Source organism: Mirounga leonina, unplaced genomic scaffold, assembly GCF_011800145.1.
Source record: "Mirounga leonina isolate KUSES-001 unplaced genomic scaffold, KU_Mleo_1.0 Mir_126, whole genome shotgun sequence".
NCBI classification, from domain to species: Eukaryota; Metazoa; Chordata; class Mammalia; order Carnivora; family Phocidae; genus Mirounga; species Mirounga leonina.
Genome location: NW_023270314.1, coordinates 16173079 through 16191696, shown reverse-complemented (window position 1 = coordinate 16191696; position 18618 = coordinate 16173079). Strand labels below are relative to the sequence as shown.

General features: G+C 38.2%; 1 protein-coding gene across 5 annotated transcripts in view; it reads left to right on the top strand.

Annotated features, from left to right (window-relative positions):
- The window catches only part of SRGAP1 (SLIT-ROBO Rho GTPase activating protein 1), a 271254-nt gene that overhangs the window by 147355 nt on the left and 105281 nt on the right, over positions 1-18618 (top strand). For all 5 annotated transcript variants that reach the window (XM_035002229.1, XM_035002228.1, XM_035002230.1 and 2 more), the window contains exon 4: positions 14519-14581. In XM_035002229.1, the coding sequence (XP_034858120.1) occupies positions 14519-14581 (63 nt within the window). The remainder of the gene's footprint in view (positions 1-14518; positions 14582-18618) is intronic.

Sequence of the window (18618 nt, the reverse complement as noted above, 5' to 3'; positions counted from 1 at the left end):
AATATCGGGTGCCTGGGTGGCTCAGTTGGTTAAGCGACTGCCTTCGGCTCAGGTCATGATCCTGGAGTCCCGGGATCGAGTCCCGCATCGGGCTACCTGCTCAGCAGGAAGTCTGCTTCTCCCTCTCCCGCTCCCCCCTCTTGTGCTCTTTCTCTCTCTCACTCTCTCTCTCAAATAAATAAATAAAATCTTAAAAAAAAAAAATCAACATTTTCCATATGGTTTAAATAAGACTCCACATCTCATAACATAGTATTCAGAATATCTGGAATACAATCCAAAATTACTCAGCATGTAAAGAACCAGGAATTACTTCAGTTCACATGGGAAAAGATAATCAACAGATGATTCTGAATTGATGCAAATATTGGAATTATCTACCAAAGACTTTTGAAGCAATTACAATAAAAATGTCCCAAGAAGTAAGGACAAACATTCTTGAAGTGAAGGGAAAGACAGAAAGTAACCAAAATTTTTAAAACTCACTAAATGGGTTCAATAGCAGAACGGAGGTAACAGAGGGAAGAGTCAGATTAATTTCTGTTAATCTTGAAGACAGATTCATAGAAGTTGTCCAATCTGAACAACAGGGAAAAAATTTGAAAAAATGAACAGTGCTTCATGGACCTTTGGGACAATACCAAAAGTCTGACATTTGTATCAGCAGACTGCAGAGTCCCTGAAGGAGAGGAAAAAAGAGTTTATGCAGAAAAAATATTTGAAAAAATAATTGCAAGAAAACTTTCCAAATATGGCAAAGAAACCTACACATTTAAGAAGCTCAACAAAATGCAAGCTTTTCATCAAAAGAATTAATCTTTAAAAGTCAATACCCAAATACATCATAATCAAACTGAAAACTAAAGAAAAAAAATATTGGAAGGAGCCAGAGAAAAAATGAGACCTTACTTATGGGAGGACAAGAATTGGATGACTGGATTTCCCTACGCAACTAAACGCCAATAGCACCTTACCATTTGTGACAACCAAAAATGTTTTCAGATAATACCAGATGTCCCTGGGCAGGAGGGTCTAAGTTGAGAACAATTGATTCTTACTGAGTCCTCCATTCTCCCAAGCACATTTTTTTTTTTTGAAAGAAATGTTCCAATTTGATTTTTCAGTTACAGGGTTTACAACTCTAGATTAAATTAACAAACATGGAGTAGGTCAAAAGGTACCCAGCCTCTTACCTCCCATAAAGAGGGGTAAAAAAATAGCATTCAGGGTGCCTGGGTGGCTCAGTTGGTAAGTGACTGCCTTCGGCTCAGGTCATGATCCTGGAGTCCTGGGATCGAGTCCCACATCGGGCTCCCCCTTCTCTGTGGGGAGCTTGCTTCTCCCTCTGCCTCTGCCTGCCACTCCCCCTGCTTGTACTCTCTCTCTCTCTCTCTCTCTCTATGTCAAATAAATAAATAAAATCTTTAAAAAAAAAATAGCATTCAGAAATACCATTCAGTTACTTATAAAAGATCAGCACTTAATAAAATTCATTTTCAAGGAGCCCTGTGGCTCTGAATTCTTACCATTCTCCTTATCCTAGAAGGAAATTGCAGCCTTAAGTAAAGAACCGATGAGGAGAGAACATTCCTACCATATGTCGAGGTGTCTGCAGTTGAGATCAATAAATTCTAAAGCAACCTGAAAACAATATTCTGGTTGCTAGCCAAGGCTTCTTACCATTTGAAGACTATGTTTAATTTCACATTGTAGGATTCTAGAAGATTTCTAGCAGCTGTAGGAAATGCCATATTGCACATAGACTAAATATTTGAATTAAGAAACACTGGTGATACCTTGAATTATAACAACCCAAAAATATGCATTACAAACAGAAATGATTATGTCTGTCAGATTGATTTCAAAGGGAAAAAAAAAATTTATTAGAGAAGCAGTTAGAGACAAGCAAAAATTTTGCCAACTAAATACATTGTCAGATGAACCTAGAAAGTTATGAAAATAAAAAATTTTGATGTTGAATATGTGAACTATATAGATTGGGGAAAACCAGTAATGTTCAATAATTGATAGTTAATAAATACATGCACCATTTTACTTTTTAAACTTTGATAGGTTTAAGTGACCACAGACTCATAATTGGCTTAGTGCACTGGCTTGAATAAACATGCCCATAAAAATTTCATCTCTTTAGCTCTTAAGATGGATATTGCAGGGGTCTACTAAAATAATATTTTATTATTTGGCAAGGTCTTATAATTCCACTGAACAATTATGACAAATCCATTGTAACTTTTACTTTTCTTTCTCTTTTCATTTTTTCTGAAACTTTAGGGAAATCAACTTTCTTTTTCAAAACAAAATAGACATTCTATTTTACTATTCATTCAACAAACATGTATTATCATTGTGCAACAGGCACAATGGTGGGTTCTGAGGTTACAAAAGTGAGTAAGACACAAATCCTCAGTACACCAGGGGAGCTCATAATCTAATAAGGATAGGATGTATAGAGATAAAAATTACATTATAAATCAGTAACTGCTCTTACAGAGAAAGGACCTAAGACCACAAGAGCACAGAGGGGATTGTAAAGCATACTGCCTAGGAAAATGGAGAAAGATTTCACAGAGTGGCATTTGATCATCATCTTAAACTTACGTTTTACAGAGGAATTAGGACAAGTGCATTCTTTTATACAGAGAGAACAGCAAAGAACAAGGTCCTGGGGTTCTGATCAAGCCTAGCACATATCTAGGAAATGGTGGTAGGGGAAGATGATGGTAGGTAGGGCTCTTGGTGGCCCCATCTACCTAACTCTTAACAGTAGTGAGTTGTAAAGATATATTAGGCCACCTCCTTTTTGCCTCAACCTAAACCTCACATCAATTACACAGCTGGCTGGGATTAAGAACGTAGCCTATAGGTTGGAGAAGCATACACAGTGGGTTAACAGCTATCTGAGATTTAGAAAGGCATATTTGGTGGGGGTGCAAGGGACTGGAGAACAAGAATTTTCTTAGCTTGAGGAATTGGTAGGTTGTCATCTAAGCAACCAAGGAAACCAAGAGAGACTTCTACTCAGGGATACGACATAATCAGCTTTGTTTGTTGAAAGCATTGTGAAGAGTAAATTGGAATGAGAAGAAGCTGGTCTTGGGGAAAGCTATTGCATTGTTAATCTGGCTGGTCATTTTTGCTGTGTCATGAATTATGGCTATAGAGCAGTTCAATGCTTATAATGATATTGTCTTCAAAAAGTGTGCATCTGCATAGATTGAGAATTATTTGAATGCTTCGTTATTGTTGCTGTTGTTTTATAAATGGTCTGTCCTAGTCAGATTTTCTTAAGGCTTTTACTCTTTTATCTGATGGCTCTTTACCCTATTGGAAAAGAAAAATAATCTAATAGTGATTCCAAGATTCCTGGGCTTATATTAACCACACAGACATGGGTTTGGACTGCTTCCACAAAACAGGGCAATTGCAAATGACTGTAAGTCACAGGGGTGGGGGGTGTTGTTTCCTAATAATCCTTTCAAGATTTTAGCCTTCACCCCTTGAAGTATAAAAGTGTCTTTCGTACCACTAGCTGCAAGACAGTAATAATCTGGGGGGCAAGGAGAATGCTGTCTGATTTCTTTAAACTGTGTCACTGTAAGGAATAAAGACACTGGGAATGTTGAGTACAAAGAAAGTACTTAAGCCTTAGCTAGGACAGAGTAGCTGTCTTCACATATTTGAAGACCTGTCATATAGAAGATAGCTTACAATTAACTAGCTCTGTAAGTCTACAGGAGTTAAGACCAATGATAGAATAAGAGGGGAGACAAGTTCCTGAGCCTAAGGAAGACATTCTAACAGTTACCGCAGTCTGGTGTCAGCAAGGGGGAGCTCAATGGAGTTTGTTTTGTCGTAGCTTTGGAATGGACTTTACCTCCTTGCTATAGTACCTCAAACAAAATTTAAGTATTCTAGAAAGTAAATCTTGAATTATGTTGAAGTGACCATCTGAGACATACCGAGTTGAAAGTCATTATGAATACACTTGGGTCAGCATTTAGAAAAATGGAGGGTGACTTCATGAGATGAAACAAGGATATGACACTGAGCTGATAATAGCATCATTATGACAGAACTTACATTTATGGAGTTCTTCGTATGTGCCAGATACTCTGTTGGGCACAAACAATGGCTATCTCATTTAATCCTTTTAAGAATCCTAGGAAGTATACAGTTGACTCTTGAACAACGTGAGGGTTAGGGGGGCCAACCCCCTTCATAGTTGAAAATCTGCATGTAACTTTTGAATCTCCTAAAACTTAGCTACTAATAACCTACTGTTGACTGGAAGCCTTACCGATAACAAAAACAGCCAATTAACACATATTTTATATGTTATATGTATTATTTACTGTATTCTTACAATAAAATGAGCTCGAGAAAAGAAAATGTTATTAAGAAAGTCATAAAGGAGAGAAAATACACTTACAGTACTGTACTGTTTTTATTGAAAAAACCCCGCGTGTAAGTGGACCCATGTAGTTCAAACTTACATTGTTCAGGGGTCAACTGGATATTTTAATATTCTCTATTTTACAGATGAGAAAACAGCTCAGAGAAGTAAAAGCTATTTAAATAGTCTGACCCTAGACCATATTGAAGGTTTTGGGGTTTTTTTTCATCTTTCAGGTAGGCTGTCATCCCATGTACATTTGCCCACTAGCCACAAATATTTTCTAAATTTCTCTGATTGTATTCAAGGAGCCAAGTGTTTGATGAAGAGACACTTACCTGTGGGAATTTGTTTCTTCTTCCATCCTTTACTTAAATACATGGTTAGTTCTATAGACCACTTGTAGTTCTGAGATGGTACTATTAGTTTTAAGCTAAATACAGATCTGTAAAGGAAGATTCTGATTTAGGTTAAATTCTTTTTTTTTTTTTTAAGATTTTATTTATTTGAGAGAGAGAGAGCACGAGCGGGGAGGGGGCTGGGGCAGAGAGAGAAGGAGCCCCAGTGTAGGGCTCCATCTCAGGACCCTGAGGCCACGACCCAAAAGGCAGACGCCTAACCAACTGAGCCACTCAGGTGCCCCTAGGTTAAATTCTTGAAGATTGATTAGTTTATTAAATTTTGAGTTTGGTTCAAGATTTGTATGTAGAGATTTTACTTGGTTTAGATTGTTTGAATAAGCATAAATTAGACTGAATTGAAATGGTTGTGTTTATCTGAATGTAAGGCTCCTTTTCTAACCTTGATGCATAGAAGATACTCATAGGAACTGGTAGAATGAGTGAGTACATGAATCAGTGAACTTTTATTAGTATCTCAATCTCTGCCTTTTGCTTACTAATTCAATGGATGACTTATAAATGAACAAATCTACTTAATTGATGTATTTCTGTAAACAGTCCCTGGATTTTTCTTACCGCAGTGCTGTTAAGACGGAGATCTTACACAGTGTGGTTCCCTACACAATGTGGTCTAGTTTGCTTCACCACAGACTCTACTCCTAACCTCAGCCAGTGGTGCCATCGATAGAAGCTTTTGGTCACACTGAGAAGCAGTGTGGCTTAGGATCCCTGCCCATGACATCTGCCACAGGAGAGAAAGACAGTTGGCTTTGGTAATAAATTTGTAGACTCAGGTTCATATACTATAGAAAATATATTATTATATCCTTTCCATGCTAATAAATATATTCTTACTGTGCTAATACAAAGAAATGTTAATAAAGTTGAGTTGATAAATTTTTGTAAAGCGCATACATATTGAAAAAATGATCTGGAAATACACATTTCTTCTACTTTTAGTTAATTATATTACAGTCTGAACCAGAATTTCATCACACATTCTCTTTTTAATTGGGTGGGTTTGTTTATATCAGCTACTGAGAATTTATGCCTAAGTGATTATTCATTTAGTGACACTAAAAAGGTATTTCGAATTTATCACCATTTTGAGTAGAAAAATAACCCTAGCATGAAAAATTATGTTTCTTGGAGAGTTGAGGGAATGCAAGCTGAAGATGAAAACAGTTGTCTCATCTCCTTTATTCCCTGTGGGATTTTAAATGTGCATCTTGAGTTACTTCATCTGTCTGTTCTGGTGCTGTGTGTACCTGGGAGGTTATGAGTGACGTTGGTGTGTAAGTGCCTTGCACCTCTCAGATTGCTGGCTTTCAGGCTCAACTTTCACAAGCAACAGCAGGCCTTTTTCACCTGGGTGCCAAATGCCACATTTGCCTAGCAATTTATTAGTAAATATTCTAGGAGATGTTCCAGGTACATCCTTGAAGATTAAGTTTTGTCTTGTTTCAAAATGAAGTTCTGTCTCCCATGCATCTATGATTCTGATTTTCCCACATTTTCTCATGGCATGGAGTTTTGTCTAAGAGAATATTGATTGGTTTTCTCCTCAGAAATGAAGTAGATTGTGAGGCTAATTCCACGCACTGATACTTAGTTGTGCGTTGTAATAAACACAAAACCACATCCCTTGACGGATAGAAGGGAAATGTATAGAAACACTATTAAATGTTATCCAGAAGCTTGGTTCCGGCTATTAAGACCATCCCGACTTTCTCCATTAGGCATTTTGGAGGATGCTGTTGCTTCTGTCTTCCGAGTTTATGTGATTTAAAAGAATCTATTATTATAAAGACACATGAACAGGAGCCTTGGAAACTTAAAAGCACACACACTGTGGAAGGATGGACTGACCCTTTTAACCAAAATTTACATCCAAAGCTCACTGAGCGTGAGACACTAAAGTCATTTAAAATCTTCTCATTAAATATTTAATCTGGTTTTCCTCTTTCTCTCTTATTCTCACTCTGACTCAGCATAAGGTCAGCATTCTGGTCATCACAATGGATTTACTTTAAAAATACCTCTGTGAGAAGCCAGAAGCCCTCTGAATTGGTCATTTAATCCAACCACATAGATCCCTTGATTGATTGCTCAGTGTACTCACATGTGGTTGTATTAATTATGCTCTTTCTTCTGCCTTTCTCTCTCTTATTTCTGGGAGTTTCCAGGGAGCAAGTCTGCAGGCCTCCAGAATTAAAGATCCTGGCCAGGGCCCACACAGTATAGTGCTTATTACTGTGCTCTGTATAGAAAGTTGTTGGAGCATGTCTGGCTCTTCCGTGAGACTTTAAACTGTGGAGGGCAGACGCCATGCTTTATTTACTCAGGTCTGGGTCCATTCATTCAACAAATGTGTGTCTAGAATCTATAGTATGCCAGCTACCCAAGCAGGCCCGGGACATAGTGCCTGCTCTCAAAGAAACTCTGTTTATGAGGAGAGAAAGAAATGTGGTAAGTGTAATATTAGTGGGTAGCATCAGCTTAACACTCACTGTATGCCACGTTTTGTGTTAAGTATCAATAAGGACCATCCCAATAAAACTCTGACATAGAAACTACTGGTGTCTCCATTTTGCCATTGAAAAAAACTGAGGTCTCACAAAATTATTTAACTTAGGCACAGACTATAACAGGTTTAATAGGCAGTTCGATTTTAGAGTGTGAACTCTTAACCACTAAATTATACAGCCTAAGAGTGGTGAAAAATGAATATATTATAAAATCACAGAGAAGGGGGCGCCTGGGTGGCTCAGTCTGTTAAGCATCTGCATTCAGCTCAGGTCATGATCTCGGGGTCCTGGGATTGAGTTCTGCATCGGGCTCCCTGCTCAGCAGGAAGTCGTCTTCTCCCTCCCCACCCCCGCTCATGCTTGCGCTCTCTCTCTCTCTCTTTGAAATAAATAAATAAAATCATTTTTTAAAAATCACAGAGAAGGGAAGATGTCGTGTCTTTCTTTGGGAGTCAAGGTGACATTAAAAGAAGGTTTTCAGAGTAGCAGATAGGATTGTAGCAGGTAAGAAAAGGGAGGAGAGTCCTGACAGGGGGCCAGCCTGGGGAAAATACAGAGATGTAAAAGCAGGACAGGTGAGGTGGCATTTTATGACCAGGCTGAAAGATAATCGTTTGAGATTTGTGGAAGGTGAAGTAGGCTAGGTAGACAGGGGAGGTTATGGGTGATTTAAGAATTTTGAACTCTATCCTGAAAAAATAGAGCAAGCCTTTGGAGGACTTTAATCAGAGAAAGGACATAATTAGATCTTTATTTTTTTTTTAAATTCTATTCTAATGGCATGCAGAAGAATGGATCAGCCAGAATAGATAGGATTGATGACTCCTTCTTTAGGGAGAAGTGAATCGTGGATGAACCCGATTCTGACTTGAGTGACACTGTTGTTCTGGAAGCAATAAAAATTCATTAGAACCCTTTTAGAAAATGATCTTCTGATATGTATCAGGGGTCTTAGCAATGTCAATACTTCCATCCTACTAATCTCATGTCTGGGAATTGAGCTTAAGGATACAACATAAAATGCAAGATACGCCCTCAGACCAGCATTTATGATAATAGTTCACAGTGCTTAAGGCAGATTGGTAAAATTGAATGAATAAGTAAATAAATGATGAATGGTTAATGGAAAATAGTAATGGAAATTTTGGTAACCATAATAGAAGAATGGCTAATATACATTCACTGGGTAGTTACTATGAATCCAGTAACAATGGTTCTGAAAATTACGTAAGTAGATGGGGAAATGTATTGTAACTGAAAAAAAAAGCAGAGTAGAAAAAGATACTCCATGGGGCGCCTGGGTGGCTCAGTTGTTAAGCGTCTGCCTTCGGCTCAGGTCATGATCCCAGGGTCCTGAGATCGAGTCCCACATCGGGCTCCCTGCTCCGCGGGAAGCCTGCTTCTCCCTCTACCTCTGCCACTCCCCCTGCTTGTGTTCTCTCTCTCGCTGTGTCTCTATCAAATAAATAAATAGAATCTTAAAAAAAAGAAAAAGATACTCCATTATTATAGAATGATTATAATGCAGACCTATGTTTAGATGAAAAACTTGAAGGAAATACATCAAACTGTAATAGTAGTGGGTGTGTCCCTCTGTTCTCTATTTTTCCAGTGTTCTTCAGTGTACTTAATTCATTTTTATAATGCAAAAAGGTATAACACTTTGGGACTGTTAAATTTAAACTTATATCTGAGGTCTGAAACATCAAAGTGACAATAAATAATATACAATTAGAAATAGGCTTGGTATTCAAGTCTCGGTTTACACATTGGAGACAATACATGACAACTGAATTGAAGCTCTAACCATTTTCCTTCTCCTTGGGTCAGAATCTCAGAGTCTTATTGTAATGTATTAGAAGTTTTACCATCACTGGAACTTATATAGACTCACATTAATGGGAGCAGAAACCCAATTCTTCCCGTTTCCAACTCCATACCTGAAGCAGTTGGGGGGGGGCTCTCCTGCCCTTTGCAAAAGTAGTTTTAATCTACCAATCTCCAATAACATAGAAAATACCTGATTTCAAGCATATATCATTTCATAGTTATTCTTTTCTCTTGTAAGGGGACATTGATTGCTTTTCTTAATACTGAGGTATCATTTTTCTTACTTAGCAGTTCTTGTTCAAGGATCAAGGGTCTGCTTCACTGTTTTCAAATTTTTAATGAAATAGAATGCAGAGGCATATTTTACCTACTTAATTTTGATGGGCTTTGATAATCCAGATATTTTCTTTTTTTTAAAGATTTTCTTTATTTATTTGACAGAGAGACAGCTAGAGAGGGAACACAAGCAGGGGCAGTGGGAGAAGGAGAAGCAGGCTTCCCGCCGAGCAGGGAGCTGGATGCTGGGCTCGATCCCAGGACCCTGGGATCATGACCTGAGCCGAAGGCAGACGCTTAACGACTGAGCCACCCAGGCACCCCAGATAATCCAGATATTTTCTAACTGGAGGGTTTCCATTCATTAGTCTAATATTGCCAGCACTCCCTGTGTGCCCCAGTAGGCATGTTTTGGTTTAAGACCATTTCTTTTGGGGTCTAGAGTAGCATTTTGAAGAAGGGATTGTTTTTCACCATTTGTGTAGTAATTTGGAGACATGTGTATAGTTGAGGTGGGGCTAACATGAGGTGATCCTTTCACTGTTTCCATGCTCTCAGCACAGGCACCATGCCCCAGCACTCGGACGAGGACTTGATGTCGTGTCCAACCCGTGTGTATTTGTGAATTCACGTTTCAGGATTAGTCACGTGAACTAGTGCTTCGGAGCACAGTCCAGTTCTGTAACAACCTTTGCAGACTAAAGAAGTTGTGTTGGGAAGATAGTAGTTAATTTTGAAGTTATTTCTAGACCAGGGAGGATTTGGACTGTGATTTAACGCAAGCAGGCAGTGACTTTGGTTGTGTGTCATGAGGCTAGGCAGGGGTTTACTAACCTGAAAGGAACTCCCCACCAACTTTTCAGAACATCTGAAATTCCCATGGGAACCAGGATCCTTAAGTCCTCTTTCATGATTTGTTTATATCTTTTCATGTTGACTTGAGGAAATTTCCATTTCCTAGTGGATGTTCGATTAATTCATCTAGTACCACTAGTGGTGGGACCCCCATGAAAATGGAACGTAGACATTACCGGTAAGTATAGTGTACCTATGTGGCAAGGGGCTACGGATGGAAGTAAAGCCCGAGGGCTAGAGCACAATACTTGAGGCCCTTCCAAATCAGGCGTCACCTGGAGAGATCTAATGGCCAGGGCAATGGGGAGGGACAGGAAAATCAAATCAACCAGTATCTGCCAAGCACTTTCTACATGAAAGTCAATGCAGCAATTGTCCTCACAGACCATGAGAAAGAAAAATACAACATGGCCTTTTTGCTCAAGGAAGTTGCCATTACAAATAGTGTCTGGGAAAGAAATAATTATAATATTTATGGAATGTTTACTGTGTGTTAGGTATTAATCTAAATGTTATGTATGTGTTGTCTGATAATGCTCTCATCAACCCTATGAGATAGGCACAATGATTATATTCAGTTTACAGATCTGGAAACTGAGGCCCACGGGAATCCAAAGTCTTTGAAACTTAAGACCCAGGCATTCTTACTCCAGAGTCCTTGCTTTTAAGCGTTATGCAATATGGCCTCTTAGACAAATTTTTTTATATTTCAGGGCCTCTGGGAAAAGGTGAAAGAAAAATGTAAGAGTATGCTTGGTAGAGCACAATTTGTGATGCCAGATTTCTTCTACTCGTTACCTGAAATCTTATAAAATGTGAAATGTACAAAGAATCTTCTTGCTTGTTCTGAGATATTTGACCTAGGATAGCTTGGCAGGACTCTTATCACCCTAAACCTAAGTCTTCAATCTGATTTTAAATATTCTTGTTTAGGGCTAATCGGACCTAAGGGATTTTTTGTCGTTGTTATTGTCCTAAGTCTTTGCCAAGAAATACTTTATTTTTGGACTTTCTACCTGAAATGTGGACAGCTGAGCAGAGTCACTTAGTGGCCTTTGATCCCATTAAAGAGTTCTGAATTGGTGACCCAGATCCTTGGATGAAATTTGATATTAAAATAACACCAAACTGAAGACATAGGAGATTGCGGTGTAATGTATACGGTCAGAATAACCAAGACTTGAGGAAAATTAAATGAGTTTCATTTGGCTTCATTTGCTCACTTGTGACTTTTCTTTCACCCTTGAGTGATTCATAATCCACCTCTTCACATATCAGGGACACAGCAAAACATAAAGTCTCTAACTCCAATTTAAGGATTTTAGAAGTTAGCAGAGCTTGATAAACAGCAGTACTCTTTAACACGTCAAGAAGACCCAGTGACTAGTGCTGCTAATGAATTTGAATTCCTCAAAGTTCGGGTACTGCTCTGATGTCATCTTCCCACACTGTTTTATCTTTCAAGAGTTTTTGCTTCATCACATTTGGCCTTTTTTGAGGGAGGCCTGACCCAGTGACTGTCGTGGGTTTGCAGATGGACTGTGTTTTATCCAGATCCTAATATTTTCATTTTTTTTAAGATTTATTTATTTATTTGAGAGAGAGGGAGGGAGGATGAGTGGAAGGGGCAAAGGGAGAGAGAATTCCAAGCAGACTCCACACTAAGCACAGAGCCCGGCATGGGGCTCGAGACCATGACCTGAGCTGAAAGCAAGAGTCAGATGCCCAACTTTCTGTTCCACCCAGGCGCCCTCCCTTACATTTTCTTAAGAGTGGCCTGTGGGACTTTCCTTTCTTCTCTCTCACCAGTGGCCAGCCTTCAGCACTTGTAGTAACTACTTGAGCTATTACACAGACACAGTATTTCAGCTTGTGTTTAGGTTTATTTAGCAAGTGTTTATTGGAAGCTTCCCATGTGCGCCAGCAGGACATGGTCTAGCCAGGGAGGGAATGCCGCCTTAAATACCATACCATTGGTGCCTCACCTGCCCTCCCTAGTCCTGGCCTGGTTCCCAAGCACTGTGCAGGACACCAGAGTCACAGAGCTGGTAAAGATATGGCCCTTACCCCCAATGCGGACAGTCCAGTGAGGGACACGTAAATGATCCAATGGATGTTGTTCTTGATTTAAACTGTAGATGAAGCCACACTACATTTTTTCCACTCTCTGTAGCTGACTACATCATGAACTCAAAACAGGAAGAAAATAAAAATTAATTTGGATATATCATTTCCTTTAAAATAACTTACAGATTTTGCTGGAAAAAATATTCAAATACTCATATATCAAAGTCACAGAATTAGCCCAGGGAAGACTGTTTTGAATGCTGGTTATTTACCAACTGAGCGGAAGCGTAGAACTCTTTTTCATCTTAATGAAAATAATAAATGCAGATGAGCACCAGGTGTTGTATGGAAATGATGAATCACTAGATTGTACACTTGAAACCGATATTACACTGTATGTTAACTGACTGGAATTCAACTAAAAACTTGAAAAAAAGTTAATAAATCCAGAAGCAAAAGTATATGGATGATAAGTGGCCTCACCATCTCACTGCTTTGAAAGTGCTTTCTTAAAGTTAAAATTATAGTCAGTCAAATATTATTTTGAAAGGGAGAGTTAATTTCTGTTTTGGTTTCTAACTTAGCTTTTTGGGAATCACAAAATTTCTTTGTGACAGTAGTAAGATGGGATGCTGGAATTCATCTTTTTTTTTTTTTTTTTTTTAAGTAGGCTCCACACCCAGTGTGGAGTCCAATGTGGGGCTTGAACTCATGACCCTGAGATTTAAGACCTGAGCTAAAGTCATGGGTCAGGCATTCAACCAACTGAGCCACCCAGGCGCCCCTATTTCTGATTCTTTAATGAATAATGCAACTAAGTAAAATTCTGTTCTGAAAACTTACTTTTTCTTTCTTCTTGATAAAGTCTGACTCAGATGGTGGGAGAGCCATTCAGACTCTACTTATTTGCCTCTACCCAGTCTCTGGTGACAGTTGGTGCACACATCTAGTATCTAGAAAGGGCCATTTAGATAGAATCAAAAAGATAAGAAATAACTGTTGGCAAGGATATGGAGTAAAGAGGACCCTCGTGCACTGTTGCTGGAAATGTTAATTGGTGCAGCCACTTCAGAAATCAAAATATTAAAAATAGAGGGGCACCTGACTGGCTTAGTAGGTGGAGCATGCGACTCTTGATCTTGAGTTTCATGAGTTCAAGCCAACATAGGATGTAGAGATTACTTAAAAATGAAATCTTTAAAAAAAAATTAAAAATACAAGTATCATATGATCCAGTAATTCTGCTATAGGTTATTTACTCAAAGAAAATGAAAACACTTATTCAAAAAGATATATGCACCCCTGTGATTATTGTAGAATTATCTACAATAGCCAAGATACGGAAGCAACCCAAGGGTCCATTGATAGATGAATGGATAAAGATGTGGGGGGTGTGTGTGTGTATATATAGTAGAATATCACTGAGTCATAAGAAAGAATCAAATCTTGCCATTTGCAACAACATGGATGGACCAAGAGAGTATTATGCTAAGTGAAGTAAGTCAGACAAAGATAAATACCGTATGATTTCATTTACATCTGGAATCTAAAAAGCAAAACAAACAAGCAGAAACAGACCCATAAATGTAGAGAACAAACTGGTGGTTGCCACATGGGAGGGAGGAAGGGGGATGGGCAAAATGGGTGAAAGGGAGTGGGAGATAGAGGCTTCCAGTTATAGAATGAATAAGTTATGGAGATGAAAGATACAGCATAGGGAATATAAATGATACTGTAATAACATGGTGTGGTGACAGATGGTAGCTGCACTTGTGAGCACAGCATAACATACAGAGATGTTGAATCACTATGTTGTACACCTGAAACTAATGTAACGTGTGTCAACTATACTGTAATTAAAAAGAAAAAGGGCGGGGGGGGTGCCTCACTGGCTCAGTCAGTAGAGCATGTGACCCTTGATCTCAGGGTCTTGAGTTCAAGCCCCATGTTGGGCACAGAGCTTACTTATTAAAAAAAAGAAAGGGGGCAGCTTGGTCAAAGATGTTTATTATTTAGGGGTATGCTGGCCTTCCATTGTATTATATACATTCTTCTATTTTCAGTCACTGGACTTTTTAAGATATAAATAATTTAGAAACAAGTTTCTATTACATTTTTAAATATTCTTAATTTCTTTTTAATTATAGAGCAAAGAGATTGCATTCCAACTTCATGAGGATCTGATGAAGGTTCTTAATGAACTCTATACGGTAAGCACGTAATCTTTCTTCTTTTGCAAGAATCCTTGGTTTAGAATTTTGGTTTGCAGAACACTGCTCTTACTAGAATTTATTCTAAGCTAGGGTGTTGATGGATGCTTCTCTGGTTGAAATGTGGAACCAAGTGGATAGATGCACACTACTACATTTTGCCATGCCCTCTCAATTTGGGGAGACTGTATTCAAGTAAATATGTATATGAGTTAACACACTTTTAAGGAACTAGAGTATAAGTGTCCCATTAAGACATGTTTTTAACTGGTTGGATTATAGGTGATCTGTACATATATTTAATTCCAGAGTATTTTGTCTTAAATTATTACCATTCTTGAATTAGCCATTCTGGGATTTGAGCAATTTAGAGTTGCTTTATTCTGTTACTTTAGTTTTTTTCCCCATTTCAGTTAAATTGGTTAATGACCTAATATATTAAAATATATTAAAATTTGGGGGAGGTATATATTTTTCTCCTTGGCAATAATTTGCTTTTTTGAATTTAAATTTTATTCAGGTTACTGCCTATAATCATAAGAAATTAAATAATTTAAAGCTATTTTATTTAAAAAAAAAAAAAACCAGTGAGGTTGCAGGTTGGAATTAGTCATATGTCCATGTAAATTTTTTTACACTTAATGAATGATCATATTATTAAACACAAATTCCTCCTGGAGAATATGACGAGTTTTTATTTTACAAGAGAGAATAACATAATGAGAAATGAGTAATATTAATTTGTTATAGCTGTAGATATTTGCATTTTTATTGTACAAGATTATTTGAATTCTTAATAGGCAAATTAAACCTGAAACATTATTAACATGTTTCTTGATTTACAAATCCCATTTGTTCTTAAAAACCCATGTGTGTAAAATGCAATTTTGTAAATTGTTTTTAATGCTCCATTGATACTTGCTAATTAAAAGACACTGTAGTTTTAAGCTTTTTATTTATAAAATGAGTCATATTCTTATAAAATTCACTTTCCAATTTTTTTGTATATGTGTGATAAATTTGAATTTTTTAAATTTATTTTAGAGAGAATGCATGTGGGAGGGGGAGGGAGGGAAAGTCTTAAGCAAACTCCACACTGAGTGCGGAGCCCCACATGGGGATCAGTTTCACGACCCCGAGACCATGACCTGAGCCAAAACCAGGAGTCAATTGCTTAACCAACTGCCACCCAGGTGCCCCGCTAATGAAATTGAGTTTTTGATGATAAAGGCCATTTATTAGCTCATGTTTTTTGTGTGATTTGTTAATTTCTGATACCCTAATTTGGCAACCATTTCTAGATTTAGAATTTATTTTTTATTTTTATTTTTTTTAAGATTTTATTTATTTATTTGACAGAGAGAGAGAGCACAAGCAGGGAGAGCAGCAGAGGGAGAGGGAGAAGCAGGCTCACCAAGCAGGGAGCCCGATATGGGGCTCAATCCCAGGACCCTGGGATCATGACCTGAGCCAAAGGCAGACGCTTTTGGTGACTGAGCCACCCAGGCACCCCTAGATTTAGAATTTAAAAGTTAAGTGAGCATCATGCTTCTGAGACATCCAAAGAAGAAATTCTGTATCTTCTTCCATTGAACTGTTCTAAGATGAGAGCTCTGTGGCATTTTCCTTGTGGATCCCTTTGCTTAGACATTGTTTTGCCTAGAAATATAAATCAGTCTCTAATACTTTAAAAAATAGATCTGCTGCTTGTCATGACTTCATAGACAAGAGCATGTTGATTATGGTCTGAAGCTAGTAGTACTAGTCAAAGCAACAATGGCAAAGTAAACTTGCTTGTTGAATATGAGGAAAATCAGTAAAATGTTGTGAAATTTTTATCTCAAAGAGGGATTTGCATAGTGAAATTTTTCCTATATTAAGCCTATCAAATGGACTTACACATTTATCAGACTCTATGTAGATGAATCCAGTAAGCTGACTCAGAACTCTCATCCTTTTTTATCAGTCTGAAAGCCTAAGGGAGCCAGGTTCTAGAAAAGGCCACTTGGAGTTGAATGACCCTGTCAGAGTCATTTAACCTCTCAGGATCAGTTAAGGAACTAAGGGATAGTGGAGATGAGCAGTGAGGTTCTAATTAGGTAGTCTGTAGATCACTTTAAACTCTTGGGGAAAAAATTCATCTTGGGGCATGTGGGTGGCTCAGTCAGTTGAGCATCTGACTGTTGATATCGGCCCACATCTTGATCTCGGGGTTGTGAGTTCAAGCCCCACATTGGATTCCACACTGGGTGTGGAGTCTACATTTGAAAAAAAATGATCTTAACCAGAGAGCATGCTCACCCGAGGTCAGAGGTCATGTTCCTTTGGGAAAGACCTTCATATTACACACACACACACACACACACAGAGTTTACTATAAAAGATGATGATGTTTGGTCTCTCTTGCACTTTAAATTCAGATACACAAATTCTGTCTTGTTGAAATGACATCTATTCACCATACATATTCAGCTTACATTCAGAAAGAAAAGATGAGGAGTATTTGAACAGGGGACCAGGAGTTGGGGGAATGTGGTTGAGGTTCCTTGTGCAACCACTGACTGGTCATGTGCAAATGACCATCTGAGTTATATCATGCATAGAAGTTTGTACAACTGATGAGGTAATAATGATTGCTGAAGCAACAGATACAAAATATGTAGCCTTAAGCAACTGAGGATGCTATTTAATTGCCTTTTCTGACGCATATTCACTCCTCCCTTTTTTTTTTTTATCCCTTGATACTCCTTGGGAGTCAAAACATTTTGAAAAGTACATTAACTTCCTTATACCAGCGGAGTTGGAGTGCTTTACTTTAAATTACAATCAACCTTAGTGGTGAGCCTTATGTGTGGACTTCCTTACCCAAAGATATTTCTCCCAGAGGCCTCTTGGTTATTCCAAACATTCCAAACATTCAGAAGGTTTTGTCTTAAATAAAATACAAACACCCAGAAAGAGTCAAAAGAAATGCCTTATGATCATTTATACCGTAGAGTAAACCATGTTTTATCAGATTCTTTGAGTACAGGTTGTGTGCCTCAGACATAAAGGCTGGACTTCCAAACAGGGAAGAGAGGATGGTGGCATCAGAGTGCCATCCGGAAGGGGAGGAAAGGCTTTGAAGACATGCATCCCCTTTTCTATATTTTTTCCTCAACCTTGCCTTTATTTGCAGAAACAGGGCCTCGGGATGATCATGTCTCACCTTGAAGACACATAGGGCAGAGAGAGCAAATTCTGTTATTCAACTGTTGTGTTCTGTATTCAGGCCCTCACCAGATGCGATGAGGTTCACCCACATTGTTACGAAGACTAATTTATTTATTCAACAAACATTTTTTAAATGCCTGTTACAGTACAAGGCACTTTGGGGTACCCTGGGGATGTAGGTATGAATAAAAACAGGCCACATACTTCTTCCCAAGGCATTTATATTCTGGTGGGGAGAAACAGACAGTAAACAAATAAATGTATAGTATGGCAGGTATAAGTGTTAAGAGAAAAAATAAAGCTGAGTTAATACAGATGAGGCATTCAGAACACCGCCTGGCCCATAGTAAATGCTTAATAAATGTTAGTTGTAAGTGTCATCCTGGTCATGTCATCCTCTTCATCATTAGTGGAGTGGGGATGGTAACAGCTCCTTGTCTGTGGAGATCCGGGATGGCATCAACAGTAATTACACATGACTTTTACATATGTATATACACGTATACATACGGTTTTTCCTCATAATGGATATATATTACTTTTGTACAAAAAAGAAAAAAGAAGGTAACTTCCCCTAAGAAAACCAAATCACTAGTAGATGTGAACAGGGCTGCCATCGGGTTAGTGGGGAGATGGAAAAGCAGAAACAGAACAAGGGTGACACGAAAAGTCAGAGGGGGCATTCAAAACAAAGTTTGCCTTCATCTGTCTAGTAAACAGTAGGTTAAAGTGCTAGATCTCTCTCCCCTGATACCAAAATCTCAAAAGGTTATGCTGCATTTTAGCAGAAAAACAATGATCTGTCCTCTATTAATATCTTTGCT